Source organism: Eptatretus burgeri, chromosome 15 (genome assembly GCF_056783735.1).
Source record: "Eptatretus burgeri isolate ZD-2024b chromosome 15, Ebu_testis_v1, whole genome shotgun sequence".
Lineage (NCBI taxonomy): Eukaryota > Metazoa > Chordata > Myxini > Myxiniformes > Myxinidae > Eptatretus > Eptatretus burgeri.
This window is the reverse complement of record NC_140975.1, coordinates 15,194,044-15,205,607: the sequence shown is the minus strand read 5'-3', so window position 1 is coordinate 15,205,607 and position 11,564 is coordinate 15,194,044. Positions and strand designations below refer to the sequence as shown.

The 11,564-nt window shown below is 41.9% G+C and overlaps 2 protein-coding genes across 7 annotated transcripts in view; one reads left to right on the top strand and one right to left on the bottom strand.

The window, feature by feature from the left end:
* The first annotated feature begins 1,441 nt into the window (after nt 1-1,441).
* Nucleotides 1,442-11,189, top strand: PSMG1 (proteasome assembly chaperone 1). Of its 2 annotated transcripts, XM_085857301.1 has the most exons (7): nt 1,443-1,677; nt 2,585-2,664; nt 2,788-2,933; nt 3,062-3,121; nt 4,680-4,920; nt 10,573-10,706; nt 10,854-11,189. In XM_085857301.1, exons 1-7 carry the CDS (start codon nt 1,574-1,576, stop codon nt 10,911-10,913), a joined length of 825 nt encoding a protein of 274 aa, XP_085713427.1. In that variant the 5' UTR covers nt 1,443-1,573; the 3' UTR covers nt 10,914-11,189. The 2 variants fall into 2 exon arrangements, with proteins under 2 accessions (XP_085713428.1, XP_085713427.1); XM_085857302.1 differs by lacking the exon at nt 3,062-3,121 and having other exon boundaries at nt 1,442-1,677.
* Nucleotides 11,072-11,564, bottom strand: part of SPTLC1 (serine palmitoyltransferase long chain base subunit 1) — a 37,478-nt gene continuing 36,985 nt past the window's right edge. For all 5 annotated transcript variants that reach the window (XM_085857291.1, XM_085857295.1, XM_085857292.1 and 2 more), the window contains one exon: nt 11,072-11,490. Coding sequence is in view for 2 of the 5 variants with exons in the window: in XM_085857294.1 (XP_085713420.1) it covers nt 11,394-11,490 (97 nt within the window). In the remaining 3 variants the exon portion in view is untranslated. The remainder of the gene's footprint in view (nt 11,491-11,564) is intronic.

Sequence of the window (11,564 nt, the reverse complement as noted above, 5' to 3'; positions counted from 1 at the left end):
ATCTTGCGGCTTGTTATCTTGCGTCTTGTTATCTTGCGGATTGTTATCTTGCGTCTTGTTATCTTGCGTCTTGTTATCTTGCGTCTTGTTATCTTGCGGCTTGTTATCTTGCGGCTTGTTATCTTGCGTCTTGTTATCTTGCAGCTTGTTATCTTGCGGCTTGTTATCTTGCGTCTTGTTATCTTGCAGCTTGTTATCTTGCGGCTTGTTATCTTGCGGCTTGTTATCTTGCGTCTTGTTATCTTGCAGCTTGTTATCTTGCAGCTTGTTATCTTGCGGCTTGTTATCTTGCGGCTTGTTATCTTGCGTCTTGTTATCTTGCGGCTTGTTATCTTGCGGCTTGTTATCTTGCGGCTTGTTATCTTGCGGCTTGTTATCTTGCGTCTTGTTATCTTGCAGCTTGTTATCTTGCAGCTTGTTATCTTGCGGCTTGTTATCTTGCGTCTTGTTATCTTGCAGCTTGTTATCTTGCATCTTGTTATCTTGCGGCTTGTTATCTTGTGGCTTGTGAGTTATCAGGGGCTTGCGGCTTCACGGTCGAAGGTTGAGTGGTGGTTCCAAGAGAGACACCACTCATGCACCCTACACACTCCATATATATATATATATATATATATATATATATATATATATATATATATATATATATATATATATATATATATATATATATATATATATATATATATATATATGAAAAAAGCCAAATCACATCGAAGCCTCTGGACAATTGGCAGGTATTTACTTCACTATCTGGAAGGGGGCTTAATGTAATTTTTGTGGTGAAGTGATATTTATCTTTCATGAAATTCAGGGGTGAAAATTAGCGTCCATTTCAGTGACATTACCCATCTTTGATGGGTACCTTGCGAGTATTCAAATATATATATATATATATATCTTCTTCTTCTTCTTTCGGCTGCTCCCACGACGGGTCGCCACAGCGGATCATCCGTATGATCCGCATAGTGATTTGGCACATGTTTTACGCCGGATGCCCTTCCTGACGCAACCCTGGTCACCTCTTACGACACAGGGATAATATATATATATATATATATATATATATATATATATATATATATATATATATATATATATATATATATATACACACATCCATATATATGCATCCATATGTATAATATATATATATATATATATATATATATATATATATATATATATATATATATATATATATATATATATATATATATATATATATATATATATATATATATATAAATATATAAGCAGAATACCTTCATACAGAAAGGCTGGGCCTTCAAGGTGTACCGACACAGTTTTGTCGAGTAAAGATAGCATTCCATTTTTACCACAGCCTTTTGACAATTCCATTTCCAAGCTATACAGAAAGTGATTCAGAAGCAAGTCGCCTCAACAAACATTAAAATCGTGTAAATAGAGTTTACATCTGTTTACATGGAAGTAGATCTTAAAAACAACGAAACTGTATTTGTGGGTAAATGTTATTTCCGGTTTCCATGTGTTTAATGGCAACGAACTGTGCTTAGGTAATTGTGACGTGTCCGCAGTTAATTCGTCCGTGATGTCGGACTCATTGTGGAGCTTTGATACACAGCAACCTCCGGCCCGAGATTGGGACGATGAGAGCGATGAGGACGAAGAGGAGCGGTCGGAGGATACACGAAGGTCGGTGTTAGCCGATACACAATACATGACATTAAATGGAAATTTACGAAGAAATAAATGTCTTTAATGAATGTATGTTTTACTTTAATTGCGTCTCTAACGATTTGACCATGTTGGAGTCGATTAGCGAATTACATCTCGAGAATGGGTGTTAGCACTTTGTACCTTTTTATGAGACTCGACATCTTCGCCTTCCTGTCCATGTGACACGACAAACTACGACGGCGCTCGGTAGAGGGCACACCTCCGCCAGGTTGAACAGGTTCCGTTTTGTATCCCACTAATGGGCTGGATCTGGATTCGAACCTCAACCAGAATCAAATCGGCTTGTTCTTGTGACCTCACTTCACCTCACTTCACCTCACCTCACCTCACCTCACCTCGTCCACAACGGTTTGAGATATCAAGCTGTACGTCCTTTTTTTGGCCCTTCTTCTCAATGGTGAAAAAACGTTTAAAGAATTTAAAATTTTTTTTAATAACATCTGAATCCGGATCTTCACCAAAATGGAATCAATTCTTCCTCGTCACACGTCCAACCCGTCCACCGGGTTTCATCCGAATCCGTTCATAACGTTTTGAGAAATCGTGCTCACAGAGACGGACGGACGGACAGACGGACGGGTGTGAAAACAAATTCCGTGCACCTTCAGGGGCAGAGATAATCGGCATGAGCTTCACTCGAGTCCTCAAAGTGAGTGAGCTCGAGGGGTGGCGGGTGCGATTTTTGGGTGACGGTAGACTCTTGACTGTAGATCCCCGCAATGAAGTCGAGATGTTCGAAATACGCGGCATTTCAAAGTTTAAAACTTTGGTAGTAACAATAATAATGTAAGAAATAAAGGAATCTGTGACTTGTCATTATACATCTCGCACGGAGTCTTGTTCACCTCCTTTTCTCCTTCAGTGGTTCGAGGCTGAGATGTCCTCCTCTTCCACACGAGCCATACGAGCTCCTGGTCGTGTCCTGCGATGCTCAATCGAATGGTGAAACGTTCTCTTCTGTTCTACAATAATGCTTCTTTGTTTTCTGAAAATGTCCCTCACCTCCCCCCCCCCCCGCCCCTCAAGCACAACCCTCTCCTCATTCGGTCATCTCCTTTCGACTAGCATTTCTATCTGGCTGTGTTTTGCGGATGGATGGCTGGACGCTGGTGGGAGATGTGAGCTGGGACGGACAGCGACAGGCGAAGTGTGAGGGCGAACACCACTTGGAGAAGCTCTGCACTCTGCACGAACACCCGAAGGCCCCTCGGGTGAGTGAGATGTTATTGTCGGATTAAAAAGCTTTGCCTTGATCGATAGACCAAGATTGCGAGCGATATTGTTTGGATGGTTTCAGAATTGTGAGAACCTGCCGTCCTGTCAATAATTTGTACTGCAGACGCTGATTGGCTGTTGCTCTTTCGTCCCAGAGAACGTGCTGTACGATCTCACCGACATGGTACAAGTATATCGAAGTTTGTTATAAGATTCATTCATACTCTTACAATACCAAAGGGAAATTCTTTGGGTTGCCCTGTGTTGCATTCCCATCAAAGCACTTGGCCATTCATGCGCCGGGACCCTCGGTTCGACCACACTGTGCCGATTTGTCCCTTCTCTCCCACGTATCTATCTTGGCTGTCTTTGTTCCTCCATGAGCCTTAGATCACGAGTATAAATGTAATGCATCAGTACAATCCAACCAAAAAATGTGACTTTGTTATAAGACAATGGTTATTGTATTACAAACAAGTTAAACACTGGACAACTTCACTACTTCCCAAATGGGATGATGTGCTCATGTACAATAACCATCATATGTAATGCAAGGTGGAGTTGTCCGTTTGTGTAAGGTGGTGTGAGAGAGAACCAAAGATAGGCCAACCATTATGATTTGACTCGGTGATCACGAGTTGGATTTTGACGTAATCTTGTTACCTCCGCCACCGAAGGTGCAAGGAGGTTATGTTTTCACCCTTCTCTGTGTGTCTGCTTGTCTGTGTACAGAATATGTCTAAAAGTTGTGGACGGATTCGGATTGAATTTCGTGGGCAGGTTGGGTGTGTAGTGTGACGAGGAAGAATTGGTTCAATTTTGGTGAAGATCCGGATCTGGATCTGAGAATTTTCTAAGCGATTCTTCACCATTGAGAGATGGGGCCAAAAACAATATATATCTCGAGATTTCAAAAACGTATTGGGCCCGATATGTTGTCGTGGATCAGGCATTGTGTGGCGGAGGTATGCACTTGACCGAGTGCCTTTCTAGTTTGTTTATTTATTTATTTACTAGTCTGGGTACTTGGTGCTACATGGGGATAAAAAAAAAACTACGTATGGGTTCCGACACATTCACTACTTCCCAAATGGGATGATGTGCTCATGTACAATACATGAAGTTATTGAAAATGTATGAAGTTACTGCCCTCATGGTGGTGAGAGCTTTTCCTGGCAGGGGTTTCGGGATGTTTTGGAAATTGAAAAACCGTAGAGTTTTTGGCCTCATGGTGGTCACCCTTTTGCCTGTGGGCCAGGAGCAGCACAACCTGCCCAACATCCCGAAATACACTTCAAAACACCCTTCTAGGTGAATGTGCGGTAACTTGAAACCTTGCGCAGATTCTGAAGTACATACACCCATAATTTCGGGCCTCGACGGTTCGGCCGTGAAAGAGTAACAAAAATCTCACAAACACTTAAATTTATTTAGTGCTGGTCTTTGAGACACCCCATGATCTCCCATAGCCACCTCTGGTCTCTGACTTTTAATGACTCATCCCCCCCGCCCCCCAAACCACTCTTCCATACTACCAATTTGAAGTGGCCATTGGCCATGACAACTCGTGGGGCTTAAATATCTATTATACTCAACTATGGTGGAATTTTGAAACTCCCTTCCGACTTAGCTTTATCCATATTTCTCATACCATCCATTTTTCTCATGAATTGTTATTCAAGCATCACATCGGGCCACAACTATTAACTTGGCGTTTACTTCCTTCCTGTCATTTCCCTCAGTTCCTGAAGTATGCAAGTGGAAGCAAAGGAACAGACGCTTCACCTGAGACACAGAACTCTTCACTCAAAGTTGTCATCCTCACTTCACTCCCGCTGTCTTCCTACCTGTCACCTCACTCAACGGACAGGCTCCCTGCCCCGCTGGTCCGCTCACTCTCGACGGAGCCGTACCTCGTGACGTTGGACCGACCTGCGCCACAACTGGAAGTTCCAAACATTGTCACGGGAATTGCTGCAGCAAGTAAGGCCAGAAAAAGCCGGATGAATCGAGTTGGAAGGAATGAGAGTCCGGCGATGTATCGATATACCGGTATACCGAAACTTTTTTTTTTAATCGGAATGAAACCCCCCCCCACCCCCCAAAAAAAAAAAACCCGGTACATCACCAACAAATCAAAGAAAGATCTGTACAATCTTTAAATACCATACATGATTTTAAAAGCTTTGATGCACTCGGCATCTCGGCTGGACCAGTGGAACGTTTGATGTCAAGACGTGCCAGGAAGTAAGGGCAGTATATTTTAGCTTTTAAGCATCAACATTCCAGCTCCGTACAAACAATCACGTTTTCTTTGCCCACGTGGCTGTTTTTAAAGCAATTGCAAATTGATTATTTATATGAATCGGGTGTGCTTTAGAAACCCTGTGTTGATTACCGACACGGCGATCCGTGCTATTCATACTGGTATGATAGCTCGTAATGCCGGTACCACGATCCACGATAGTCCTCCCGGTACGATAGTCAGCGGTGCCGGTATAATCATGCCAGCACGGTGATCCGTGCTATTTTCAACCCTTTAACTCCAACTATCCATCCATCGCTGGTCCCTCAAGCTTTCGCTTCTGAACTGTAGCATCTCGGTCCTCATGATCCTGCCCTTTTCACCTTTCAAACCCTGTAGTGCCCACGGGAAACTTTTCCTCGCCTGAATCCAATCCACTTGTTCGTTCCTCCATCTCAAACCCCCTCTCGTAGTCATGTAGCCTCCCAACCTCCACTTCATCTCCTTCAAAAACATCCCCCTACCCCCCAGCATCACTAATGACCCCATTAGCTCAGTTCTCTCAGTACAATGACCCAAATTAATTACCACATTAACTCATTACCTATCGGCTATAATATACAAAGGATCCCTCAGCATGTGCAAATCATAGTGGAATAAAATTAATTTATTTCTTTTCTTAAATTATTTCCTGCAAAACTCCCCGATTAAAATCTGAACATTGGTGCTACGATTGGCGTCATCGTGTGAGATACGCAACAGCTTCTCCCTGCTCGTAGGGTGTAATTTTCAATACACCAATTATACTGGTATACGAAAAATAAAATCAAGATGAAAAAAAATAATGGGTAGATGTACCAACAGTGAACAAATCAAAGTTGTTTACAATCTTTAAATACCGTATGTGGATTACATGATTTCAAAAGCTGATGGATTCGGCTACACCTGGAACAGTGGAATGTATGACGTCAAAACGTACCAGGAAGTGCAGTTTATTTATTTGCAGGCAAAAGTGCAGGCAAAAAAAAATGTTTTTGACAAGTGTGTTTATCGCCTCAGTATGTTTGTGAATTACTTGGCAAAAAAAGTTTGTTTTTTTTTGACCATCAAAAGGCAAAAAATTGGTTCACCACCGTTTTTGTTTCGGCTCGGCATGTTTGTTTGTTTGTCTGTCCGCTCACCTCCAGCCTAAACCGCTCAACCGACCATCCTGAAATTTTCGGGGATTAATGTCACCGACCCTGCTATGGTCCCACATTGAAGTTTCGTAAAATTCGGTTGACAAAAAAAAAATCTACATAGGCCAATTTGAGGCAAATTTTCTAAAATCCTCAAATTTCATCAAATTAACTTGAAATTTGAAGGGCGTTTGCATATCAGGTCACTGAATTCAACCACGTTTAATTTTGAGATGAACATCGGCCAAAAGGTCAAAATAGTCTCCAAAAGATTTTGTTTCGGATCCAGCCCATCAGTGGGTACAAAATATGAACTGTTCCACCTTGCAGAGGTATGCGCTCTGGCAAGTGCCGTTCGACTTTGCGCAGTTTTGCCAAGTGTCGCACAATGAGTGATTTTTCATTTATTTGTTTGTTTGTCTGTCCGCTCCCCTCCAGCCCAAACCGCTCAACCGAACATTATAAAATTTTCGGAGATTAATGTCACTGACCCTGTGATGGTCATACATTGAAGTTTCATAACATTTGATTGACAAAAAAGGTGTGCATAGGCCAATAAGTCAAATTTTCATCCGATTGACTTGAAATTTGAACAAAATTTGCATATCAGGTCATTTAATTCAACCACCTATTATTTGAGGTTAGCAAAGGTCAAAAGGTCAACCCAATATAGGCCAAATTTTTTAATTGTTTCTAAAATTGTCAATTTTCATCCGATTGACTTGAAATTTGAACAAAATTTGCATATCAGGTCATTGAATTCAACCACCTATTATTTGAGGTTGGCAAAGGTCAAAAGGTCAACCCAATATAGGCCAAATTTTAAAATTGCTTCTAAAATTGTCAATTTTCATCTGATTGACTTGAAATTTGAAGACCATTTGCATGTCAGGTCTCAGACTACAAACCCCTATTAATTTTGAGATCAACTGAGGCCAAAAGGTCAACGTCAGCCAAATTTCTAAAATCCTCAAGTTTAATCCATCCATCCATTGGGACCATACTCTGTGCAGAGTATTGGTGCTGTCTAAGCAGTCTCCTTGGCTATTGGGCACGATCCTGGACACAGGATACCAGCAAGCTGGTACTCATTTTGCCAACCTCAGAAGGATGACAGGCAGTCAACCCCACCTGGTATAAATTCAACAACCGAGTGGGATTTTAACTCAGGATCCTAGGATCCCAAGCCCACCACCCGAACCATTAAGCCAACACCAGGCATCATTTTCATCCGAATAACTTGAAATTTGAAGAGCATTTGCATATCAAGTCACTGAATTCAACAACCAATTATGATAATTTTAAGGTCAACACTAATTGCAAAAACTAATAGATAGGACCAAAAACTATATACATTTCACTATATCTCAAAACGTTGTGGATGAGTTATGACAAAACAAGGAGGATGAGTTGAAAAGGTGACAAGAACAAGCAGATTAGATTTTGGTTCAGATACAGCCCATCATGACAAAAAAATACAAAACATGAACTGTTCCATCTGGCAGTGGTATGTGCTCTCCTGATTGCCGTTCTACTTTATGCTGTCTTGCCAAGTTGTCACTCAATGAGTGATTTTTTTTCATTTAACTTTTAACCTTTAGCACCCGAGCATTGTGCAAGCCATCGTGTTTTTCTTTGTCCTCGTGACTGTTTTTAAAGCAATTGTGAATTTGTTATTTACAGTGCCTTCAGAAAGTATTCACACCCTCGACTTTTGTCACATTACAGCCTTCATTTAAAATGGTTTAAATTTTAAAAAAAATTGTCACCAATCGACAAAAAAAAAGTGAAAACATGTTTTTATAAATTTTTACAAATTAATGAAAAATGAAAAGCTGAAATGTCTTGTCTAAATATTCAACCCCTTTGCCATGACACTCCAAATTGAGCTCAGATGCATCCAATTTCCTTTGATCATCCTTGAGACGTCTCCACAACTTGGAGTCCACTTGTGGCTAATTCAAATTCAATTGATTGGACATGATTTGGAAAGAAACGCAACTTTCAAAATGAGGTCCCACAGTTGACGGTGCGTGTCAGAGCAGAAACTCAACCAAGAAGACCAAGGAACTGTTTAGAAATCTGACAGAATTGTGAGGAGGCCTAGATCTGGGGAAGGGCATAAAACAATTTCATTTCTCGTGTTGAAAGTTCACAAGAGCACAGTGAGCTCCATCATTCGGAAATGGAAAGAATTTAGAACTCCCCAGCCTCTTCCGAGAGCTGGCCGTCCGACCAAACTGAGCAACCAGGCAAAAAGGACCTTGGTCAGGGAGGTGACCAAGAACCCAGTGACCACCCTGATAGAACTATAGAGTTCCTTGGCTGAGATGGGAGAACTTGCCAGAAGAACAGCAGTCTTTGCAGCCCTTCACAAATCTTGGCTTTACAGGAGAGTGGCTAGATAGAAGACACTCTTGAGAAAAAGGCACATGACAGCACACCGAGAGTTTGCAAAAATGCATGTGAAAGACAGAGCATTAAGCAAAAGATTATGTGGTCTGATGAGACAAAAATGTAACTCTTTGGCCTGAATGCAAAGCGCTACGTCTGGCGGAAACCGCGTACAGCTCATCACCCATCTAACACCATCACTACCGTGAAGCATGGTGGTGTCAGCATCATGCTATGGGTATGCTTTTCAGCGGCAAGGACTGGGAGACTTGTAAGGCTCGAGGGAACAATTAATGGAGCCAATTACAGGCAAATCTTTGAGGAGAACCTGCTTCGGAGTGCAAAAGACTGCAGACTGCTGCAAAGGTTTACATTCCAATAGGACAATGACCCCAAGCATACAGCCAAAGCAACACTGGAATGGCTTCAGAACAACAAGGTGAAAGTCCTTGAGTGTCCCAGCCAAAGCACAGACTTGAATCCCATTGAGAATCTGTGGAAAGACTTGAAGATTGCTGTTCACCGATACTCCCCATTCAACTTGATAGAGCTTGTGCAAATCTCAAGGAAGAATGAGAGAAAATCCCCAAATCCAGATGTGCAAAGCTGATACAGACATACCCAAGAAGACTCGAAGCTGTAATCACTGCCAAAGGCGCTTCTACAAAGTATTCACTCAGGGGGCTAAATACTTATTGATGCAAGACATTTTAGCTTTGTATTTTTAACTAATTTGAAAATTTTCTAAAAACATGTTTTCACTTTGCAATTGTGGGGTATTTTGTGTGGATCAGTGACAATTTTTTTTAATGTAATCGATTTTAAATTCAGGCCGTAACGCAAGAAAATGTGGCAAAAGTTGAGGGGTGTGAATACTTTCTGAAGGCACTGTATATGAATTGGATGTGCTTTAAAAAGCCTGTGCTGATTACCGACACGGTGATCCGCGATAATCTTCTTCTTCTTCTTCCTTCGGCTGCTCCCGTTAGGGGTCGCCACAGCGGATCATCCGTGTGATCCGCATAGTGATTCGGCACATGTTTTATGCCGGATGCCCTTTCTGACGCAACCCTGGTCGCCTCTTACGACACAGGGACATGGTACACCTATTTTAGCCTGGGTATACACCGGCCCAGTACACTGGTACTCACTTCGCCGACCTCGGAAGGATGACAGGCTGAGTCAACCCCCTGGTGTATTAATTCAGTGGCCGAACGGGGCTTGAACTCAGGACCTTTTGGATCCCAAGCCGCTGCCCTAACCACTGCGCCAACACCAGGTATACGGTGATCCGCGATAATGAGACCGGTATAATCATTCTGGTCCAGCAACCCGCGATGGTAATACCGGTATCGTCATACCAGTACGGTGATCTGCAATAGCAATGGATCCCAGCCTGTGCTGATTACAAGCACTGATCTCACTTTAAAACAAAATAATTTGTAATACAAATTGAAGTTTATAAGTAAAACAACCGTTCTCATTATGGGGGGAAAACAGCCCCATATGGGAATACTTTGAAAAATTATCGTGTGCCAATGATGTGTACGTCATATATGAATATATAATGGACAATTGGACCATTCCGCATTTTTGGAACCTGCATAATTAATTCATCTTTTTTTTTTTATACCGGTACATCAATATCAAAAAAAATAAAAAAAAATCGATACCGACGGAGCCTCGAAGGAATAGAGTTTGTGAATGGAAGGAAGAATAACATTATGCATTGTATTTTGCGTTGGAAGAAGTAAATCACTTGTGTAGACAAAGATGAAATCCAATTTACTTTTACCCCACTTCCCAAACACTCTCCAGCCTTGACAGAGTGTGCACTGCAATCCATCTCGGCCACACTCCTCTTGTCATATTCATCCCTCTCAAGCCATGATCCTGTCACCATCTCCTCTTTCTTCAAACCCGCTCACCTCACGCCCATGGCTCCCTTATTGGTAAGACCCAAAAGCAGTGCTGCACGAGTATGACCACTGGCTTGCAAGTAAAAAAGAAGCATTTTCAACTTAAAGGCTGATATTGCTTCCTGTAACACATTCAAGATCCTCATTTGTTTACCTGCTTTTTCCCTCCCCCACCCCCAGCCTGTCTCCCCAGCCATCTACACCCAGCCCCAAGTTGTTCCAAGCAACCTATACTGCTGATGGCACCAGTGATAAACATCTTTCTATCGTGAGACGTATCTCCTCGATTTCAAATTCTAATGTCTTCAAACGTTACACACCTATCTCTGCACAGTCTGCTCATTATCCTTGCTTCCCAACTGTCCAGTTGTTTATTTTTTAAAAATTGAAGATTCGCATTGCAATTTCAAAAGTTATTTTTTATTTAAAAAACATAAATGTGTGTAAACCCTGTATTTCCACAGAAAATGCACAATATATTAAACATCCCACGCGTAGGGAGAGATTTATCCAAAACCGTATTGTTACTACGACATGATCTACCAAAACAATTGAATCCTTGATGGTGCTGCATTGAGGGATGAGGTACGAGTGCGTTTGTGGAATGTTGACAGATCATGAAGGGGTGGAAGGAAGAATGACAAAAAATGGTGGGAAAGAGTTATGGGGATAAGGGTAAGAGGGATGTGATTGTCGGTGAATTGCACATCTGAGTAAGAGCTATTCCAGAAGATGGCGAGAGGCTGCTGAGCGGAGCACCGCTGCAGCTTTCTGTATCTCTTCCTGCGTCAGCTCGACGTTGACAGCCAATCGGATGCTGTGAAAAAGGACAACAGTGATATGGATGGAGGGGTGGAATCAGAAGTAAAGGTGATGGTCATAACTAGTCAC

Bases quoted from the DNA above. Each gene is read 5' to 3' on its own strand.
- PSMG1 (XM_085857301.1), top strand. From the start codon at position 1,574: ATGTCGGACTCATTGTGGAGCTTTGATACACAGCAACCTCCGGCCCGA. The intron at 3,122-4,679 runs GTACAAGTATAT...CATTTCCCTCAG, and splicing joins TGTACGATCTCACCGACATG to TTCCTGAAGTATGCAAGTGG. The intron at 10,707-10,853 runs GTAAGACCCAAA...CCCCACCCCCAG, and splicing joins CGCCCATGGCTCCCTTATTG to CCTGTCTCCCCAGCCATCTA.